The 23,837-nt window shown below is 38.7% G+C and overlaps 1 protein-coding gene across 1 annotated transcript; it reads right to left on the reverse strand.

Annotated features, from left to right (window-relative positions):
- Positions 1-17,640: 17,640 nt before the first annotated feature.
- On the reverse strand, positions 17,641-21,801 carry LOC132310478 (ABC transporter G family member 9-like). The gene is made up of 4 exons (XM_059808649.1): positions 21,703-21,801; positions 20,264-21,053; positions 19,453-19,772; positions 17,641-18,901 (listed from the first exon to the last, which is right to left on the reverse strand). The coding sequence occupies exons 1-4, from the start codon at positions 21,799-21,801 to the stop codon at positions 18,242-18,244; spliced, it is 1,869 nt and encodes a 622-aa protein (XP_059664632.1). The 3' UTR covers positions 17,641-18,241.
- Positions 21,802-23,837: the final 2,036 nt, after the last annotated feature.

A 23,837-nucleotide genomic window follows, 5' to 3' on the forward strand; every position in this document is an offset into this window, starting at 1 on the left:
ATGAGTGGGGGTGTATAGGTCAATATTTGTAATAAATGATTGTGCGTTGAAGGTGAGATTTATACATAAATTCATGAAATGCGAAGAGAGATTTTGGTAATTAAGATCTGTCGAGTCGTGATCTGATGTTTCAACTTCGCGCTCACACTTGTCTCTCTGTCTCTCTCTATAATATGGTTGTCTTAAATTTATATATGTAATTTAGATCATGTTCTCACTTCTCTTCCGTGTGTTAGTTACCATTATTAATTGTCCATATTAAAAAAAAATTAAGGAGATATGCAACTTATTAAAATTAAGTCCAAGTACTCTGTACTATGTATGTTACTACGTAGTAACTTGGAATATTTTGTAACACTTATATGGCAATGATTGATAATAGCTTTTATTTTTATTTGACAATTTTTTTTTTAAATTAGATATGTTATGCGGTAGTATTTATTTTATGTTGACTTTTCAAATTTTTTTTTTTTTTTTAACAAGGTAAGAATAGTTAAAGGTTAGATTAGTTGGTGTAAAGAGTAGAAGTATGACACTTTCAAAATTCATTGGAGACACTAATTACTGGACTATCGAGGCATCTGGGACTTTTCAAAATGAGACAATGAGAGAAAATGAGGTTAATGTTACCAATTTTATTTTGTTTTCCTTTCCACTTACCTAAGATAAATGTCTTTATGCTTTTTCTCGGACCCACAAATCAGGATTTTTTTTGCTCTTTCATTTTTAAGGAATTACTATTATTTTGTGATGTGCTCACAATGAGATGAGGGCCGGGGACCAATTTCCCCACATGCCTAACATTCTTCCTTGTTTTTTTTTTTTGTATTATTATTATTATTTTTTTTATGACGAAAAGGCTATAAACCATGTTGGTGGGTTTCATATGTTATTTGCATTTATATGAGACAAAGAAATTTAAAATAATTTTAAATATTAGAAGAGATATAGTCACAATATATATATATATAGAGAGAGAGAGAGAGAGAGAATCAAACATTCCTTTGTATCCATCATTATTTAAGAATTTTTTTAATAAAAATTATTTTTTATTTTAAATGTAAAATAACAACATAGTAGAGAGAAGCTATATAAATTACAAATTAATATAGAAAATATGAATATATTAACCACATGAATTCCTTTTTATTTTTTATCATACAATATATATATAATTTTAAATATTAGAAGAGATATAGTCACAATATATATATATATATAGAGAGAGAGAGAGAGAGAGAATCAAACATTCCTTTGTATCCATCATTATTTAAGAATTTTTTTAATAAAAATTATCTGTTATTTTAAATGTAAAATAACAACACAGTAGAGAGAAGCTATATAAATTACAAATTAATATAGAAAATATGAATATATTAACCACATAAATTCCTTTTTATTTTTTATCATACAATAACAAATAATTTTTATTAAAAAAATTCTTAAATAATGATGGATACAAAGGAATGTTTGATTCTCTATCCTTCTTTTCCATTCTCTTTTACCAAACAATGGGAGTATATCAACTCTCTCTCTCTCTCTGTGTTTGTTTTTTTGTCACACTTCCATTACTTGTCATATACTAATATTTCGTCACATAATATGTTAGTACATGTTGGAAACTAATTTTGAAAATCAGTAAAATTCAAGTGTTACAGCTAAGTTTGGGCCAAAACAAAAGTAGATCCAGCTAAGAGTTTTAGGGGGGTCCAAAATGGAACGGTGTTCTTTTCTGTAAGTAGCTGACCTGTTTAACACTTGTATATCTTCGTTTGTTTAAATATGGGTAAATTACACTTATTCTCTTTGAGGTTTGGACTAATCTCACATTAATGGAGTGCATGAGGTTTATTACTCTAATTTTTTTTTTTAATTAAAAAAGTCAATTATATCCTTATATTTAATACAAAATATATTATAAAAATTTAAAAAATTAATTATTCTATCCTATCTCTTTTATTACTTTCTCTCTCCTCTCCACCACCGTTACCCTTTCCTAAAAAAATCTTGTAAATAAAAATTTTACAAAAAAAAAAAAAAAAATGGAGTGTAAAAGCAACTTGGTCGTTTTATGAATTTTTTTTTTACAAGTTTCGATAGAGAGGGGGTTGTTGAGCATACGCTCAAACCTCAAGAGAGGTCAAAGCAATAAATCTTAAACGTTTCACTTTTGTGAGATTTGTCCAAACTTCAAGAAATGTTAATGTAATTTACCCTTAAATATAAGTAATAATGACCCCAATAAAAAGAGAAAAAATATATATATTTAAAAAAATACAATATATAAGGTAAAGTGCAATAAATTCCCCTGAACTATAACCCGATTGCAAGAAACTCCCGAAAGTAAGTAAAACCTCCTAAATTATCATTTTGTTGGACTTAAGGACAAAATGTTAATCAGTCGTTAACGGAACACGTAAATTACTTGTTAGCCGTTAAGTTAAGGTTTGAAGTTCAATCTTTTTTTTTTTTTTTTTTCTTGACCGGGTCTCTTCTATCTCTCCCCTTTCTTATTATTATTATTTTTTCACAGTCGACACGACAAAACCACCATCTCCGGTGAAAGAAGGAAGAGGCCATTCCTTTTGGGTCAACAAAATCTTAAACGGTTCGTTGCAATTTGACGGTGACATCCATGTTTGTGAGAAATACGTTAGACCGATGATATTTGCACCACCACGTCCACTGTCAGAGTAATCATCAGTGGAGATGCAAGCAGAGACTGTGAATATCAACCGCCGACGCAATTGAGCACCAAGGATCCCACGTTTGTTAGGTGACACTTTGCAATTTCAGACCTCTTCGGACCTCTCTGCTTCGCTAGACGATGTAGTCGTCTCATCGTCGCCCTCTACATAGTCGCCGACGAACTCTCTGGTCAACACCCATCTTGCACCGTATCCATACTCCTTTGCCACAACAAATCAAAACTCGTTCTCATTCTCCAAAGTTCATATTAGCCATGTTCCACCCCCAATCACTCGTCGCTGGTAATGGATTTGTTGTTGTTGTTGTTTTATTCAGACCAGTGGCGAAGAAAAAAGGGAGAGGGGAGGGAGAGAGAAAATAAGGACCAAACAATATATATATATATATATATATATATATATAATGGGTAATTTACATAAACCTCCTTATAGTTTATCATAATTACACAGACCTTTTCTCTAGTTTGGAAATTTACTCGAACCTTTCTTAACAATGAAAATATCCTACACAGACCTCCCTTATGTGTGATGGACTGTCAAATACACTAACAAACTTACTGAAATACCCTCACATTGCCATCTGAAATTACTAAAGTACTCATATGTTATTGACTAAGCATGACGTCACAGCTACCTTATACATATAGTTATACACAGCTGCCTTATATATATAGTCTTGGAAGTGGATCGCAGCATCAAAATCCCTAGGATCATCATCGAATGAGGGGAAGTCAGATAGGGAACAGTTTGTGGATGCTCTGAATTCCGTTCTGGTACAATCGTCAACACTGCTGAACCATATGGACTTCCTGTTTGGTTTGGAGATGCAGAGGCAGATCTAGGATTTGCAAAGGTTATAAATTAAAGTTTAAGAGCAAGCGACGTATCAAAAACAATTTGATGATCAAATGGCCGGAGGTTCAACAAAGACTTTTACGTTCAGAAGATGTCAGAAAATTTGCCGCCGTCGACATTACCGGTTACTGTGCCAGGAACGATGTCACTTCCACCTCAGTATTGGCTAGAAAAACAAATCATAAGTGGAGGTTTTCTAGCGACTACAATTGGAATAGATCAATAACAGAGGTTGTGGATTGGAATGGTACGGCCACCGACACCAACAACAGGTATTTAAAAATCCCAGAAATATTTGTAAATATTCTCACAACGGTTCTCTGTGTGTGTGTGTATATATATATATATATATATATATATCAATTGGTAGGGACAAGGGTATTATGGAGATTTAAGTAAAATTTGTACATGACGTCAGCACATTCCATCCTTGACTGACGTTGATTCTAATAGAAGGGTGGTCTGTGTAGGATAATTTCATTATTAGGGAAGGTCCGAGTAAATTCCAAACCAAAGGGGAGGCCTGTGTAATTATAACAAATCATAGAGGAGGTTTGTGTAAATTACCCTATATATATATATATATATATCATAGTTTATCTCTTAACTCTTTAATGGCCAATTTTATCCTTTTAAAAATTTGTCCTCCCTCATGTGACATACATGATTTCATTTCTATTAAATTTCTAACATGACTTAAATGAAATAATTTAGAGGGTTAGGTGTCTTTTTTAATAGTTCAGGGAATTTTTTGAGAAAGAGAAATGCACTTTACCCAAAACATATATGAAGTGTGGGAATAGAAGAAGATCACAAACCAATAAGGGAGTTGTGGGCATGGACCATATTCATGTGGTCTTGACCCAAGCCAAAACTGTTTGACCCAGGCTCCGTTCCTAGGCATGGTTCAAAAAGATTAATTCTTTTTGTAGTAGGTTGGGCCTAATATGTGTGGGGTAGTCCATTTGTGTTAGGCTAGTGCATAATTATTCAATATCTTCAAGAAACCAAACCTAACCCAACTCAAATTAAATAAATAAAGGTGTGACCCATTAATCTTGGGTTGTGTCTATTCAGGCAATGTTTGGGTGTAAGTTAAGTGGTTATAAACCAACAAAAATAACTGTGTCTATGAACCCAAAAAGGTGCACCCAAAGAGACTTACTCCGTCCCATAATTTGAACCAACTCAAGGAGATCAAGCCAAGGGTTCAGTGGTCCGAACCACTAGACCCAAAATGTCACTCCCCAAAAATATGTTAACTGGGATTGAGCTTAAGAACACGTTGTCCCAATGAAAGTAAGGTTTGTATTATGCCTTGTCCACTTCAAATAATTTCATTACCTAACTCCTTATCATCGATATTTTCTCTCCCAATTTTTCCTTTTCTCCCTCTTCCTCTTCGTTTCTCTCTCCTCCTCTCTGTGTTTGGCTCTTCACCAATCTTCTTGTACATCCTCTCTCTTGATATACACATATCCAAAGTATTCTAGAGACAAAATCCAAAATTCTTTACCTTCACTCCATTTTCAAGATCAGGTATTTTTCTCTATTCATAAATCTTACAAGAATAAATCTTTCCAATCCCAGATAAAAAATATGCAGAAGATTTTTTTTTTGGGTAAGTAAGTATCCACACCAGAGTTGTCATTACAAAACACATTGATCTCTTACGGAATAAAAATAAAATAAAAATAAATAATCTAGAGAAGAGAAACGATGAATCTTCTCAAAGTTTCTGTTTGATTTTTATAAAACAAATACGAAGGAGAGAAACAACAGTTGTAGCTTTATTTTTCTTTTTCGTTTTCTTTTACTTTTTTGTTCTGTTTTGGTTTTGTGCTTCTGTATTTACAAAACATGAAGAAATTTTTTTATTTTATTTTATTTTATCTTCAATTTTGCCAAATTAAGAAGAGAGACAAAACCAAAATCAAAGGTAAAATTGAATACAAAAGAAAAATTGAGAAATAGAGGAAGATAAGAGAGATAAGGGAAGAGGTTTAAAAAATAATTTGACGTGGTTGAGTCACGTTAAGTTCGACCTTTTATTCGGTTGTTTGGTTCGGTTCTCTTATCATTTTTCTTATCTTAAATATGACATGAATCATATATTTTTTTATAATACATACATACATACATATACGCGTATGTAAACAGGGAGTGGCTTAGGAACACGTTGTCCCAATGATATCAGTAGGGCAAGGCAGATTAGGCAAATATGGCACCAAACATTACTTACCTTTAGGTAGAGAGATACTGTAATGACAAAAAAAGATACCAAAATAATAATAATAATAAAATATATAAAATTTCGGCATGATCTCCTTAAAAAACGCCCATCTACAACCTGTTGAAATACAAAAAAAAATGCAATAGCCTCACTAGGCCTTAAAAATAACCTATCATGTCCCAACGCACAATACATTTATTGTATCACATTCCCAAAATGATTGCATACGTATCAAAAATCCCCTTCCACCATTTCATCCAAACAAGAAACACACCTTAGTTACATCAAGTTGCAGTCCATAAAATATAGTTAGAATTTTAAAGTCAATAGCTTACAACATTGTACCAATTAAACTAAAGTTTCTCAAAATAGTTAAGATTACATTTACAAAATATTATAGTTCTAATACAAAAAGATAACAAAATAAAATGAGTTTCCAAGCTCGTCTAAACCTGTGGTAGATCGTCGTTCGCCACTTCTTTTCCGTGTCCTGAAAAATATTAAAAATAATGGCGTGAGCATAAACTCAGTAGAAAGTGTCTAAGACACACTTCTTATGACCCCGTGAATTCACATAAGAAAGACGTAAAAAGAAACGGGGTCATACTGTGGGGAATACATATTCTCAACCACAACAACAAATATGTAGCAAATGTCAACCAATCACAAATTTACTAAAATGCCATGAAGTGCAATGTTATGCAAATGTCACTCCCCATTTCCGAAACAATTCTATTTCAACAACCAAACCGTTAGTGTAATCCGACCTAAGGCACCTCCAAGGCGTCACGAAAGGGGGATTGACTAACCATCCACGACCACAAGGCACGTCCAAGGCGTCGCACCCGGCCTAGTTAGCTTAACCACACTCCCTTCTAGACTACACTAACTTCACGGACCATTAGGCGCCTCCTATGCGTCTGGTTTTCGCAAACACTTTTAGAAATACTTTCCCAACAAATTTATTTCCTTTGTTTTGAAAACATTTTTTTTTTTCCTTTTCTCTTCCCGATGGATGTAAGAATGCTCCATGTATTACAATGCCGTGAAATGAGGAAAAATCATGCCTTTCGATACCATGTCAATTATACATTCTCATGTATCATATTCAAACCTTAAACACATAGCTTGTTTAACCAGAAAAAAAAAAACATTAATAAATAAATTCTAATATAAATCATATCATGCTTTCTAATAACAAGTATTCGGCACATTAGGCATATAAAACATGGAATCAATTACTTAGGCATGCTTCTTCACATAAAATCAACAAAATCCAACACATACATATCACCTACAATATTGAAAATTTTTATTCCATAAAATTGCTACAAATTAAACATGATATTCAACAAGAATTGAGAAGTAATTCACACAAATCAAAGAATTTATGCCTTAGAAATCACCTACCTCAAATGAGAAAAAAAGCCTCAAAATGGGTCTCAAATTCAAAATCCTTAGGAGCACTAAAGCTGAAATTGCTGGTACCCACGCGTAGATCTCGCCGTGCTCTCCGACTTTGCTTCACAAGATTTTACCAAATTCCAATTGGTGTGAGAAAGATTAAGCCATGAAATTGCAAAAAAAAAAAAAAAAAAGAAAAAAAAAATGAAGCTACTGGACTGGACGAGAGAGAGAGATACGTAGAAAGAGAAAAGACAATCTGGTTAATGGCCATTAGGCCCTTTTGTGATGTTTAAAATATTGGTGGGGCCCACTAACTTTTTAAAAAAATCTAATAACTTTAACATATATATATATATATATATATATATATATATATATATATATATATATAACCTTAAAACATTACATTCTCCCTAACTTTAAAAGATTTTGTCCCCGAAATCAAACCATACTTGAGGGAGAAAACAACTCTGGATACTTGGAGCGAACCTCCTGTTCGAGCTCCCAAGTAGCCTCTTCAACTCCGTAATGCCTCCAAAGAACCTTTACCAATGGTATCGTCTTTTTCCTCAACACCTTCTACTGTGTGTCAAGGGTCTGAACTGGTCCCTCCTCGTAGGAAACATCATCATCAATGTCCACATTAACCCAACTCAAAATGTGAGACGGATCCGGCTCGTACTTTCGTAACATCGATACATAAAAGAAATTATGAACTCTGTCTATCTGCGGTGGCAAAGTAAGTCTGTAGGCAACCTCTCCTACACGGTCCAAGATCTCAAAAGGTCCAATAAATCGTAGCGACAACTTGCTGCTCTTCCCGAACCTTATCAACCCCTTCCGTGGAGAAACCCGAAGAAAAATGTGGTCTCCCACCTCAAAGGATAGCGGTCGTCTCCGTCTATCTGCATAACTCTTCTGTCGACTCTGAGCTGTAAGCAATCTCTACCTGATAAGCTTAATCTTCTCGGTAGTCTCGAGTACAATGTCGGGTCCTAAGGCGGCTATCTCGCCCACTTCAGTTCAACAAATAGGAGACCTACAAGGTCTGCCATACAACGCCTCAAATGGAGCCATTTGAATACTCGTCTGATAACTGTTGTTGTAGGCAAACTCAATAAGTGGAAGGTGATCCTCCCAACTACCACCCAAGTTAAGTACACAGGCCCGAAGCATATCCTCCAAGATCTGGATGGTACGCTCCGACTAGCCATCCGTCTGTGGATGAAATGTCATACTAAGGTGCAACGCTGAGCCAAACGCTGCTTGAAGTCTTTCCTAGAACTTCGAAGTGAACTTGGCATCCCTATCTGAAACAATAGCCACTGGAACTCTATGCAATCTTACAATCTCTTTCACATAAAATACACCAAGTGCCTTTGCGTCATCTATTGCCTTAATAGGCAAGAAGTGAGTAGTCTTACTCAATCTATCAATAATGACCCATACGGCTTTATTTCCCCTCCGTGACCTAAGAAGACCCATCACAAAATCCATTGCAATCTCCTCCCATTTCGACTGCGTTACCGGTAATGGTTGCAATAAACCAGCTGGTCTATGGTGTTCGGCCTTCACTTGTTGACAAGTAAGGCACTTAGCCACAAACTATGCAACGTCCTTCTTCATTCCATTCCACCAATACTGACGTCTCAGATTGTGATACATTTTGGTACCACCCGGATGAACTGCAAAGCAGGAAGTGTGAAACTCCGGTAAGACGTCCTCACGACAACTGAGAAACAACCAACAAACCCCTTAACCGTAGACCTCCATCCGCATGTAAGGTCCAATCCTTTACGGTCTCGCCACTGGAGATCAAAGTGTAAATGGCAAGAGTGGGTTGAGCCACGAGACTAAACAAGAATGCTAACTCACTGTCATCATCATTATCATCAAAGCAATACAATCCCATTTCAGCAAAATCTTCAAGCATCTTCCACTTCCGAATGGCTAACCCGGCCAAAGTCCCACGAGATTTCCGGCTTAAAGCATCAACTACCACAATTGCCTTACCACAATGATACTGCAAATCAAAGTTATAGTTTTCTAAAAACTCAACCCATCACCTATGTCTGCTGTTCAAGTCCTTTTGGGAGAAAAGGTACTTGAGACTCTTATGGTCCGAGAACACCTCAAATCTCTCACCATACAAATAGTGTCTCCAACACTTCAAAGCAAACACGACTGCCGCTAACTCTAAGTCATGAGTAGGGTAGTTAAGCTAGTGAGTCTTCAACTGTCGAGACTCATAAGCCACTACTCTACCATCCTGCATCAGTACACAACCTAAACCATCAAGTGAGGCGTCACAATAGATCACATAAGCCAAGCCACGCTCAGGTATCACCAACACTGGAGCCGTAGTTAACCTTGTTTTCAACTCTTGAAAGGATGACTCATAGGGCTCATTCCATGCAAACTTGATCTCTTTCCGGGTCAATACGGTCATAGGAGCTGCCAAACGGGAAAAATCCTTCACAAATCTCCGATAATAGCCTGCTAGGCCAAGGAAACTCCGGATCTCAAAGACATTCTTGGGTTGTTTCCAATTCAAAACTGCATCTATCTTTGAAGGATCAACTAAAACCCCACATTCCGAGACAACATGTCCCAAAAATTTCACCTTTTGTAGTCAAAATTCACACTTTTCATATTTGGAGTACAAACGGTGCTCCCATAGATTCTACAACACTATACTCAAATGGATCTCGTGCTCCTCCTGAGTCTGTGAATACATAAGAATGTTATCCACGAAAACTACCACAAACTGATCCAAGTAATCGTGGAAAACACGGTTCATTAGATCCATGAATGCCGCTGGTGCATTAGTCAGACCAAAAGGCATGACAAAAAACTCATAATGTCTATACCACGTACGAAAAACGGTCTTTGGAATATCCTCTTCTTTAACCCGTAACTGATAATAGCCTGACCTCAAGTCAATTTTCGAAAAATAATTAGCTCCCCTCAACTGATCAAATAAATTATCTATCCTTGACAAATGATACTTATTCTTGATGGTGGCATGATTCAACTTCCGGTAATCAATGCACAACCTCAAAGAACCATCCTTCTTCTTAGCGAACAAGACCGGTACACCATACGGTGACACACTCGGTCGGATGAAGCCTTTCACTCTCAAATCATCAAGTTGCTTCTTCAGTTCTTCTAATTCAATCGGTGCCATATGATACGGTGTCATAGAGATTGGCGCGGTACCAGACATCAAATCAATAGCAAACTCTACCTCTCTATGTGGAGGCAACTCTGTCAAATCCTCCGAAAACACACCCAGAAAATCACGTACAACTTCTGGATAATCAATCCCACAAAACTCCACATCATCATCGACGAACAGACTAACCAAGAAGAACGTCTGTCGATCCCGACCCCTAACACCATAGAATGAAGGAGTGAGAGGATCACACCGATCTCCCACAAAACAGAAACAATCCCCATCCGGGGTACATACTGAAACTCTGCGCCTAAAGCAATCAATAATAGCTCTGAAGGATGACTACCAGTCCATCCCAATAATGACGTCAAATCCTGTCATGTCGAGAAGGATGAGATCGAACTCCAGTACTCGTCTCGCAATGATAATGGAACAACCCCGATAAACTCTACCATGAATGACTGAATTCCTAATAGGCGTGTCAACACAAAGTGGTTTGTCTAACTGACTGACCTCCAACCCCAATGCCCGTGCAAATGATGAAGCAATGAATGAATATGAAGCATCGGAATCAAACAATACACGTGCCCAAGAATGGGACACAAGAAACATAGCTCTGAAAACTAAAGGACTGGATGGTGGCTCGGCTGGAGTGAGTAGAAACACGTGACCCCGGGTCCTCTGCCTCTGAGAACCGCCTGCCTAATAACCAGACTGCTGAGTAGGTATACTCAAAGAACCTCTGTAACGACCCACTCCACCACATGGTATGATATTGTCCGCTTTGGGCCTGAGCCCGCACGGTTTTGCTCTTGGGCTTCACCCCAAAAGGCCTCATACCAATTGGAGGTGACACACTTACATATAAGTACTTCACCTTTCCTCTACCCAGGCGATGTGGGACTGTGCGCCCGTAGCTCGCCAGTGTGGTAGCCTGACAGTGTCTCTCGCACCCGCTCACAGCACACCCGCCCACAAGGTCATCACAATCCACCCCCCTTGGAGGCCCGACGTCCCCGTCGGCACACTTCCGGCTGGGTCTGGCTCTGATACCATTTGTAACGACCCACTCCACCACATGGTATGATATTGTCCGCTTTGCCTAAGCCCGCACGGTTTTGCTCTTAGGCTTTACCCCAAAAGGCCTCATACCAATTGGAGGTGACACACTTACATATAAGTACTTCACCTTTCCTCTACCCAGGCGATGTGGGACTGTGCACCCGTAGCTCGCCAGTGTGGTAGCCTGACAGTGTCTCTCGCACCCGCCCACGGCACACCCGCCCACAGGGTCATCACAATCCACCCCCCTTGGAGGCCCGACGTCCCCGTCGGCACACTTTCGGCTGGGTCAGGCTCTGATACCATTTGTAACGACCCACTCCACCACATGGTATGATATTGTCCGCTTTGGGCCTGAGCCCGCACGGTTTTGCTCTTGGGCTTCACCCCAAAAGGCCTCATACCAATTGGAGGTGACACACTTACATATAAGTACTTCACCTTTCCTCTACCCAGGCGATGTGGGACTGTGCGCCCGTAGCTCGCCAGTGTGGTAGCCTGACAGTGTCTCTCGCACCCGCCCACAGCACACCCGCCCACAAGGTCATCACAATTGTAAGTGTGTCACCTCCAATTGGTATGAGGCCTTTTGGGGTGCACCCGTAGCTCGCCAGTGTGGTAGCCTGACAGTGTCTCTCGCACCCGCCCACGGCACACCCGCCCACAGGGTCATCACAATCCACCCCCCTTGGAGGCCCGACGTCCCCGTCGGCACACTTCCGGCTGGGTCAGGCTCTGATACCATTTGTAACGACCCACTCCACCACATGGTCTGATATTGTCCGCTTTGGGCCTGAGCCCGCACGGTTTTGCTCTTGGGCTTCACCCCAAAAGGCCTCATACCAATTGGAGGTGACACACTTACATATAAGTACTTCACCTTTCCTCTACCCAGGCGATGTGGGACTGTGCGCCCGTAGCTCGCCAGTGTGGTAGCCTGACAGTGTCTCTCGCACCCGCCCACAGCACACCCGCCCACAAGGTCATCACAATCCACCCCCCTTGGAGGCCCGACGTCCCCGTCGGCACACTTCCGGCTGGGTCTGGCTCTGATACCATTTGTAACGACCCACTCCACCACATGGTATGATATTGTCCGCTTTGGGCCTGAGCCCGCACGGTTTTGCTCTTAGGCTTTACCCCAAAAGGCCTCATACCAATTGGAGGTGACACACTTACATATAAGTACTTTACCTTTCCTCTACCCAGGCGATGTGGGACTGTGCACCCGTAGCTCGCCAGTGTGGTAGCCTGACAGTGTCTCTCGCACCCGCCCACGGCACACCCGCCCACAGGGTCATCACAATCCACCCCCCTTGGAGGCCCGACGTCCCCGTCGGCACATTTCCGGCTGGATCAGGCTCTGATACCATTTGTAACGACCCACTCCACCACATGGTATGATATTGTCCGCTTTGGGCCTGAGCCCGCACGGTTTTGCTCTTGGGCTTCACCCCAAAAGGCCTCATACCAATTGGAGGTGACACACTTACATATAAGTACTTCACCTTTCCTCTACCCAGGCGATGTGGGACTGTGCGCCCGTAGCTCGCCAGTGTGGTAGCCTGACAGTGTCTCTCGCACCCGCCCACAGCACACCCGCCCACAAGGTCATCACAATCCACCCCCCCTTGGAGGCCCGACGTCCCCGTCGGCACACTTCCGGCTGGGTCTGGCTCTGATACCATTTGTAACGACCCACTCCACCACATGGTATGATATTGTCCGTTTTGCCTGAGCCCACACGGTTTTGCTCTTAGGCTTTACCCCAAAAGGCCTCATACCAATTGGAGGTGACACACTTACATATAAGTACTTCACCTTTCCTCTACCCAGGCGATGTGGGACTGTGCACCCGTAGCTCGCCAGTGTGGTAGCCTGACAGTGTCTCTCGCACCCGCCCACGGCACACTGTCAGGCTACCACACTGGCGAGCTACGGGTGCACAGTCCCACATCGCCTGGGTCCAATTGGTATGAGGCCTTTTGGGGTAAAGCCCAAGAGCAAAACCGTGCGGGCTCAGGCAAAGCGGACAATATCATACCATGTGGTGGAGTGGGTCGTTACAAATGGTATCAGAGCCTGACCCAGCCGGAAGTGTGCCGACGGGGACGTCGGGCCTCCAAGGGGGGTGTATTGTGATGACCCTGTGGGCGGGTGTGCCGTGGGCGGGTGCGAGAGACACTGTCAGGCTACCACACTGGCGAGCTACGGGTGCACAGTCCCACATCGCCTGGGTAGAGGAAAGGTGAAGTACTTATATGTAAGTGTGTCACCTCCAATTGGTATGAGGCCTTTTGGGGTAAAGCCTAAGAGCAAAACCGTGTGGGCTCAGGCAAAACGGACAATATCATACCATGTGGTGGAGTGGGTCGTTACAAATGGTATCAGAGCCTGACCCAGCCGGAAGTGTGCCGACGGGGACGTCGGGCCACCAAGGGGGGTGGATTGTGATGACCTTGTGGGCGGGTGTGCTGTGGGCGGGTGCGAGAGACACTGTCAGGCTACCACACTGGCGAGCTACGGGCGCACAGTCCCACATCGCCTGGGTAGAGGAAAGGTGAAGTACTTATATGTAAGTGTGTCACCTCCAATTGGTATGAGGCTTTTGGGGTGAAGCCCAAGAGCAAAACCGTGCGGGCTCAGACCCAAAGCGGACAATATCATACCATGTGGTGGAGCGGGTCGTTACAAGCTCCCTTACCCGGTCGAGAACTTTGGGCTGAGATGGCTGAGGTGGTGGTAGCAGTCGAAACCTCGACTGAACGGTGGCAGACTACATTTTCCTCTGTTGTGAACCTCCACTTCTGCCCAAACTACTGCCCCGCTGTGGACAATTTTTCACCCTATGGCCCAACTGGCCACACCCGAAACATCCACCAGATGCCACCTGAATTGAGTACACTGGGACTTATGATGCCCTGACTGCCCACACTTGAAACAAATCACTTGAGCTACCTGAGCCTAGGTGCATTGGGACTTGTAATGTCCCAGTTGTCCGTATCTAAAACAAGTAACATTCGGTCTAGAAGACCCCATGGACACTGAAGCTGTGGGTGCAGATCTGACTGACTGTTGTTCCCTGAACCCTGACTGCTCATACTTCTGCTTCTTACTTGATTGATCTTTGGAGAAAGCACTCATAACCCTGTTGTGCTTGTAGGACTCCCTGATAGCCTTGTTGTCTTTGCTCTCAGCTTCAACCATTAAGGCTTTTCGCACTACTTTTGCATACTCTGTCAGTTTTGAGGCAGCTACAATCGGCCTAATGGTAAGATCAAGGCCATTAACAAATTTCTCTATCTTTTCTTCTTCATCATTAGCAATCCCTGATGTAAACCTCAAAAGCTATGTAAACTTGTTTTCATACTCTGTAACTGTTATGTTTCCTTGCTTCAATCCATCAAACTCCTTCTTTAGTTCTCTCCGCTTAGGTGCCGGAAAGTACTTCTCATAGTACAACTTCTTAAAAGTATCATATGTCATAGTATCCAAATCGTGCGTGTGTGAAACGGTCTTCCACATATCTCAGCATCACCAACAAAATTGTAAGTCACCAATGTGATCTTTAACTTGTCTGTTGCCAAATTCATGGCATTAATATGCTTCTCCACCCTATCCATGAAATTATCTTCAATAAGCGGATTTGGACCGCCCTCAAACAAAGTCGGCATCAACTTCACAAACTTAGCAACGTAATAAAGAGTATCATCTGTCTCACTTGTTTTTGGAGGTGGTGGTAGTGGTGGCACAAACTGTGACGATAACGTACCTGCCGGTCAAAATGCATTAAAAAGAGCTGCCTGAACGACCAACCTCAACTGCTCCTCATTTATCTGAAAAGGTGGGTCAACGGTCCCCCTCGTTTGTCCCCCTCCTCTTGGTGGGACCAAATCACGTAACAAGATATCTTCCTCAACTTGCTCCTGATCCTTTCTCACGGGATTGGAGTTAGAACTTTCTCCGGGATGTCTTCGTGGTGGCATGACGCTATAAGAAAAAGGAAATGGATCAAAAACGATAACACTAAAATACGCACGAGAACAAAGTCCTCACACGAATAACTTGACAAGAATGGAGACACATAAACACCTTCCATACTCCCAGAATACCCAATTAATGATAAACATGATCATGCTAATAATATATAACAACACTAAGCACTTAGCACGTAGTCGTATAAGCAGTTAAATAATTAAACATGCCTTTCAAATAATTAAACACCTTAATACATAAGCATATAAGCAAGCAATCACGTAAACAATTAAGCAAGTAAACAAATAACTCAACTCCCCATGCAATCCTAGGTAGGCCTCTTCCCATCGTCCTAATGGTATTCGAACCATGGCTCTGATACCAAATTTATAACGACCCAAAAAGATACCAAAATAATAATAATAAAATATATAAAATTTTGGCATGACCTCCGCAGAAAAAGTCCCTCTACAACCTGTTGAAATACAAAAAAAAAAAAAAAAAAAAAAAATGCAATAGCCTCACTGGGCCTTAAAAATAACATATCATGTCCTAACGCATAATACATTTATTATATCACATTTCCAAAATGATTGCATACGTATCAAAAATCCCCTTCCACCATTTTATCCAAACAAGAAACACACCTTAGTTACATCAAGTTACAGTCCATAAAATGTAGCTAGAATTTAAAAGTTCATAGCTTACAACAGTGTACCAATTAAACTAAAGTTTCTCAAAATAATTAAGATTACATTTACAAAATATGAGAGTTCTAATACAAAAGATAGAAAAATAAACTAAGTCTCCAAGCTCGTCTAAACCTGTTGTAGATCGTCGTCTGCCGCCTCTTTTCCGTGTCCTGAAAAATGTTAAAAATAATGGAGTGAGCATAAGCTTAATAGAAAGTGTCTAAGACGCACTTCTTATGACCCCGTGAATCCACATAAGAAAAACGTAAAAAGAAATGGGGCCATACCATGGGGAATACATATTCTCAACCACAACAACAAATAAGGGGATTGACTAACTATCCACGACCACATGACACCTCCAAGGCGTCGCATCCGGTCTAGTTAGCTCAACCACACTCCCTTCTAGATTACACTAATATCACGGACCACTAGACGCCTCCTAGGCGTCCGGTTTTCGCAAATACTTTTAGAAATACTTTCCCAAAAAATTTATTTCATTTGTTTTGAAAACATTTTTTTTTTCCTTTTCTCTTCCCGATGGATGCAAGAATGCTCCATGTATTACAATGCCGTGAAATGAGGAAAAATCATGTCTTTCGATACCGTGTCAATTATACATTCTCATGTATCATATTCAAACCTTAATCACATAGCATGCTTAACACAAAAATAAATAAATAAATAAATTCTAATATAAATCATATCATGCTTTCTAGTAACAAGTATTCGGTACATTAGGCATATAAAACATGGAATCAATTACTTAGGCATGCTTCTTTACATAAAATCTACAAAATCCAACGCATACATATCACCTACAACATTGAAATTTTATATTTCATAAAGTGCTACAAATTAAACATGATATTCAACAAGAATTGAGAAGTAATTCACATAAACCAAAGAATTTATGCCTTAGAAATCCCCTACTTCAAATGAAAGAAAAAGTCCCAAAATGGGTCTCAAATTCGAAATCCCTAGAGAGCACTAAAGCTGAAATTGTTGGTACCCACGCGTAAATCTCGCCGTACTCTCCGACTTTGCTTTACAAGATTCTACCAAATTCCAATTGGTGTGAGGAAGGTCAAGCCTTGAAATTGTAAAAAAAAAAAAAAATGAAGCTATTGGACTGGACGAGAGAGAGAGATACGCAGAGAGAGAAAAGACAACCTGGTCAATGGCCATTGAGCCCTTTTGTGATGTTTAAAATATTGTTTGGGCCCACTGACTTTTTTAAAAAAATCTAATAACTTTAACATATATATATATAAAACCTTAAAACATTACAGATACTTTGGATTGGATGTCTTTGGCCTGCCACAATCAAGTGACCAAAGAGTGGCTTGCCCAAATATTTATTACACCAAGTCATCCACCAACTTTTGTTCACTGCTAAACGGCCAAAAAGACTGGAAAGGTGTCCACCAGAACAGAACAGCGCGTTCTGTAGTTTCCACAACATTCACTGATTAGGGCTAGGAATTCTCATGTAGTTTTAGTTACTGGAGTAACAAGCAGTTCATCCTACCCTAACCACATTTTCACAAAATTGTTAAAAGAAATTATACCATATAAAATCTGTAATAGATTGGGTGATATTCAAGAGATACACTCTTCAAAAATAACATGAAAAAATTCATTGTGTAGCTTAGAGATTTTATCAAAAAAAAAAAAAAAAACCATGTCATTTCTTGAAATCCAATCTATCAATAATTCAGATGAGAAAACCAATAAAATTATAAAAATGACATCAGAAACAAAATAGGCTCAATTTCAATACATTGTATTCCCAAGCAGACTCAGATATGTGTGTGTGTGTGTCTGTGTTCCTCTCAAATGAAAGGAGGCATTGCAAAAACTTGGAGCATATTATTGATTTAAATGATATGCTTGAAGGTCCCATTATTTATGCTTGATTAGCTATGCTCATGTCAAAAAAAAAAAAAAAAACAAAAAAAAACAGAGAGAAAAAAGAAGAAGATAATACAACCGGCAAAATGGATCTAGAGAATGTCCTGAAACATAAACAAAAGGTACATATACTTACATAAACATGGGTTTACCTTAAATTTCACAAATTGTAATCAAACCAAAACTTCATCATCTTTACTTAGTCTTTATCTGAATCTACCTACTTGCTTGTCCTTCCAATCCTCATTAGGCCAACATAAGCAATGAGCCTGTAACCTATAACCATTACAGCCAAAGCAACCACAGAGATGCCTTTCCCACCAAGACCAACAAGCTTCACAGATGGAAACTCCTCAACCAAGCAAATGCCAGTACTGGTAGCACAAGGGTACGTGTTGCTGGGCTTGTACTGCGACCCCAACAACAGCTTATATGTATATTGACTGATAGAGAGGTACTTAATCCAAGCTATGAAGGAAGGGACATGCTGAACATAGTACCCACTCGCTAGAGTAAATGAAAGCATGATCACTGATCCAAGTATAGCGGCAGATTTTTGGTCCATTACCAGAGCACCAATAGCAAGTCCGAGGCCTTGAGATGCTAACACACTAATTAGGAGCACAAATAAGGTTTCAAAGAAGTTCCCAGCTGTGGCTTTGAGCCCTGCCATCCAATATGTTATGATCACGAAAATGGTGGGAAGGACAAGCTCCATAGGTAAGTCAGCAACCGTCCTCGCCATAAAAAATGATGACAGCCTATACATGCCTGAAGATCTTTCCTTTTCGAGCATCATGCGTTCTTGGGGGAAAGTGAAAATGGCTTCCAACAGAGGGAAAAAGCCCCAAAATCCCGAGTAGAAGAAGAGAAGCCCCATCTGCATGGATAGCCAAAAATAAGGATATGATAATTGTCAAGCTTTTATTTCAAGTTGATTTAATGATTTAAAAGGTTTAATTCCCATCTCAACTAGTAAACCACATGAATGTATCTATAAGCTGAACAGTATTTCAAGTTGCTAAGGATGTGATAAAATATTTATAAGCTTTCATTTCAAGTTGTTATAATGATTGAAAAGGCTTCAATCCTATCTCAACTTTTAAATGGCATGATCAATATAACCCAATCCCGTCTGTTCACGACAACTAAAATGAAGATTATTCATGGTTTGCTGTAGATCATTTTAAGCACTCCAATCATTGTCAAATTCAACTTCTGTTCAATTATCTTCTTCTTCTCTTCTTCTTTATCATTTATCATTTATATATTAATGACACTCTCCCAAGCTAGATAAGCCACAACTGAATACTAAAATTTTTCCTTCTTTTTTGTTTTCGTCACCATAGATATGATTTTAGCAATCTATCAAGAAATGTGAGAAAAGACATTATTACTTAAAGAGAGAAAGAGCTAAGAAATATCTATTACCTGTTCTTGTAAGTGAGCAATATCAGATTGCCACCATAGTAATCCTGAAAGGAAAGCAACAACAAGGACCTGTGCAATCTTGAGGCCAGAGAAGGACTCATGCTTCCTTTCTTTCACCCCTCTTCTCAACAACACTGAAAACTGTTGCCACCATGTTGTCGTCCACCGTGCAATCTGCTTGTCTTCTAAACCTTCATGAACATTTCTGTGAATTTCATGAAGCTCCGCCTTCAATCTGTCACAAAGTTTTGTTCTAAACGCAGAAATCAAAGTCTGCTTAATCACAGCTTGATCCTCATTTGAATCATCTGATGAAACACCTAAAAATATATATATATCTTCAGCAACTATGTATGTCACAAGATTTTCAACTACTAGATCATTCACAAAAATTGTAGGGGTAAAAAAACAAAAAAAAGGTTACTTGACTATTGACAGCTTGTGTCCCAACAAGCACATTATGAGAAGCTCTCACATAGAATCCAAATCTAACATAATGTGATCTTTCAGAATTCAACATAATAAATGTATATCCATGTATATGTGTCTGTAACTATATATCCTGATCAATGGGAGAAGTAACCTTATAATATAAATGGTACATTTTCAAAACTGTAGGAATTTTCTAATCTACTAATGTTTATTCAGACGGAAGCAAGAGTAAAAAGTCAGTCTAAGTGCAATTTTAGATGTTCTCACACAAATTCCAGAAAATAACATAGTCACAGTGATCACGAAGTCCAACAAATTAAGCAACAATCTAACATAATTAGCAAATCTTATATAAAATAACACATTGTGGTTCACATACCATTCGAAAGATCTAACAAGAAATCAGAAGGATTCATGGCAACTGATGGGGCATATCCTATACCAGCGAAGTAATCCATTGTCTCTGCTCCCTTCCCTATATACAAAAGATTGCCTTCTGATAACAACAAAACCTTGTGAAACATGTAAAATAGTCTACTCGAAGGCTGGTGTATAGTCATCACAACCGTTCTTCCTCCATTGGCTAGCTCCCACAGTGTTGCTACAATCCGTTGAGCCGTTGTTGAGTCAAGGCCTGATGTTGGTTCATCCAAAAACAACAGACTTGGATTTATGAGCATCTCTTGGCCTATACTAACCCTTTTTCGCTCACCCCCAGAGACACCTCTTAGTAATGGCCCTCCTATGACGCTGTTCTTGCACTTGTTCAACCCAAGTTGAGTTATCACAGACTCTGCATGAATGACCTTCTCTTCTTCGGTGAGACTGTTGGGTAATCTTAGAAGAGCAGTGAATACTAATGTCTCAGTCACAGTTAGGTGAGGATACAGAACATCATCTTGAGTCACAAATCCGGTGTTTCGCTTCATTATATTTGAAAAGGGCTTGCCATTGTAAGTAATGCTTCCACCAATTCGACCCCCAAGTCGGCCTCCCAATGCAGTGAGGAGAGTTGTTTTGCCACTGCCAGAAGGGCCTAGCATGGCCAACATTTCACCAGGAAGGACCATGCCTGTGATTCCCTTCAAGATTGTTTTCTCTTCACTTTTTGAGTTCTTCTTTAGGATTCCTCCTTTCTTGGTTTTAATCTTGTAAACAACATCCTCAAACTGTGAATTTGATCAAACTATTAGTCTAATATACTGTATTAATCAGATAAAATTAATGGATCCTTATATATTAGAATATTTCAATGATGTTGAACAACTTATTTGGTTTACTCTAACAAGTAAAAATGCTAGAATTTTCTTGCACAAGCTAAAATCGTATGTGAAGAATAAGCAGCAGAGTATATGGATTTTTGATCAATAAGACGTTGCACATGTACTAATGGGTGTCATTAGTACAATGCTATAACCTCTCCTCTTTCATAGGGAAGGTGAGGGTTCGAACTCAGTAAACAATTTGTGAAATGTGTGTGAATAGTTACCTATCCAAAATAAAATAAAAGCACATGAATGCAGTGGTCTTTTAAATAAATTGCTGAGATTGTTATGTAGTTTCTTTGTTCGACTTTGCTTCTCTAGTTTTGTTTGCTGTGTTAGGTAGTATTGAGTTATTTATTTATTTTGTAGGCCGTTGTTTTCGGATTGGAGTTGCTTCTAGTTTTAGAGGTTGCTCTCCTTGCTTTGTAATATGGGTGTTTTTTTACCGATTCTGATCCTCTGTTTTATACAATTCTCATTCATATTTATCCCACAAACAGACGAATAAAGAAAATGCATACAAGCTAGGTTAGTGATTATTATTATGATGTACCTTCAAAGTAACAGGATTATTAGCTTTCTTCAAAATAGTGGAGTGATCTTCTTGTGTTGTCTGAGTTTGCACCTCTAAGTCGGTCATCTCTTGTTGCATGATTCTTCCTTTCTCCTCCACCACTCAAACCCTAGCTCTGTTTTATGTCTCTCCAAAAGCAATATGCAATGAGAGATGATAATACAGATCTATTACTTTCTCTGATGTATCACTTTATTCGCTGCTTCTCTTCTCTATGTTTGCATATATGCAGTTTTAATATCTTAGTAAAATGTGCATAGGTTAATGTAGCTAATAAATGATAGATATGCATGCGACAAGGATGAAGAGGGCACCTGTACAGTTTGAGAACGATTTCGGTCACAAGTGTTAGCTATTCGCGGCCCTTTTCTTGGGATTGTAGTTTAAATTTCCAAGAGGAGAGAGAGGGAGTGATCACGTATCAATCAATAGAAAAATCAACTTAGAATAATTTAGATAAGATTTAACTTAGAGAATCCAAATCCCTTACTCTCCTTCCTATATATAAACCATCTTCTCTTTAATGGACGAATATGTTGTATTACATTAAATGGTTAAAATGTACTAACTAAAATTCTCTACGTAAATATTTATATACTTACAAACTCTATCTACAAACTCTCTATGAAAATCTTTTTAAATTTATAACTTTTACAAACTCTTCAAAATTCTAGAATTTCCATTACCCTCTCCAAAACCCTATATAAATTTACTCATGCCATGCTCAGGGCCATTCCTAGGCATTGGCGAGCGACCCAAATCGCCTGGGGCCTTGAATTTGAAAAGGCCTAAAAATTTTAAAATTTTTCATATAAGTTATATTATAATTATTTCTTAATATTATTAAAATATAATTAATATAGAAATTTAATCCCTCAAAAATTTTATATCCTAAAATAAAATTTTATTTTTTCTCTTACTCGTAATTCACATTTTTCCAAAAATTTATATCCTTTAATGACACTCATTCGCATTTTTTACAACTAACACTAAAATTTTTTCTTTTATGGTAAGTTGTACCAGCAGCAAATATTGAATATGTATTTAACTGTAGTTTGAAAAAGTGGTGAAACTTTTCATACTCTTTTCTAACTTTTATCTTTTATTTATTTATTCTTATTCGTCTTATACTTTCTCTCATCTCTCAATAAGTCTCTCCTCTGTCATTGCAAGTTTATACTTATCTTTCTCCTCCCTTCCTTTCAATTCTCATTACTCTCAATTTAAACCTATTATTATTCCATTGAGAGTTTTCTAAATCAGGTTCTATTGTTGGTTTTTTTTTTTTTTAATTATTTTTTAAGTTGACTTAACTTTTGTTATTAAAAATTTGTATATATATATTTAATATATTTGTATATTTTAACCAAACTTAAATACCAATCTAATTAGGAATTTTGCATTTCACAAAAGGATGATTTTAAATAAATATTATTTAATATTAATATATTATTAAAAGACTACTTTTTATTTTTTGCCTCAGGACAAAATTATTTCGAGTTGCCCCTGGTGCTTATCGTCTGATTTTAATTAAAATTTTCGCACTCATACAAATTTTTTACGCGGGTAAAACCTTATGTATAAAGACCTTACATTTGAAAGTTCGCTTAAAACCTCTTAAAATTTTGAAAAACTTAGGGCCGGCCCGGCCATGCTGACACCAAGAAAAATCCTTCCTAGTGTGTGTTTCTATGTGACGCAAACTTCCTGCAAATGGGCGAGGCATGACAAATGGCTTAGGCTTATTTATTTGGTTTACATTAGTCTCATTGAAAGTAGATAAATTAAACTTGCTAACTAAGAGGAACAGAGATTAAAATGCAGGACCGGCTTGTGAAGGCATGTTAATCCACTGAAGCTAAGATTTGTATTTGATAACATGGCCCCATTGTGTTTAGCTTTTAAAAATTTAATGATGAGATGGTCCATATTAACCAAAAATCTTTTATGCTTCGTTTGGTTGGAAGGATAGAAAAATAGATAGAAGGGATAGGGGAAGGGATGGATGAGGCATCATCCCTAAGGAAGGGAAGGTGTCTTTCTCACTTTTTGTTTGGTTGAATAGAATGGATAGTAAAATTAATGGATGGGGTAACACATTTTTTTTTTTTTGA

This window comes from Cornus florida, unplaced genomic scaffold (genome assembly GCF_030987335.1).
Source record: "Cornus florida cultivar Cherokee Brave unplaced genomic scaffold, ASM3098733v1 CherokeeBrave_3.0.0_Hap2_Chr05, whole genome shotgun sequence".
Taxonomy (NCBI): domain Eukaryota; kingdom Viridiplantae; phylum Streptophyta; class Magnoliopsida; order Cornales; family Cornaceae; genus Cornus; species Cornus florida.

What these genes read in the sequence shown, in the direction of transcription:
- LOC132310478 (XM_059808649.1), bottom strand. Translation starts at nt 21,801, where the DNA reads ATGCAACAAGAGATGACCGACTTAGAGGTGCAAACTCAGACAACACAA. An exon ending in ATAATCCTGTTACTTTGAAG is followed by an intron (nt 21,054 to 21,702) that starts GTACATCATAAT and finishes TCAAATTCACAG; the next exon opens with TTTGAGGATGTTGTTTACAA. An exon ending in TTGCTCACTTACAAGAACAG is followed by an intron (nt 18,902 to 19,452) that starts GTAATAGATATT and finishes CTATCCATGCAG; the next exon opens with ATGGGGCTTCTCTTCTTCTA.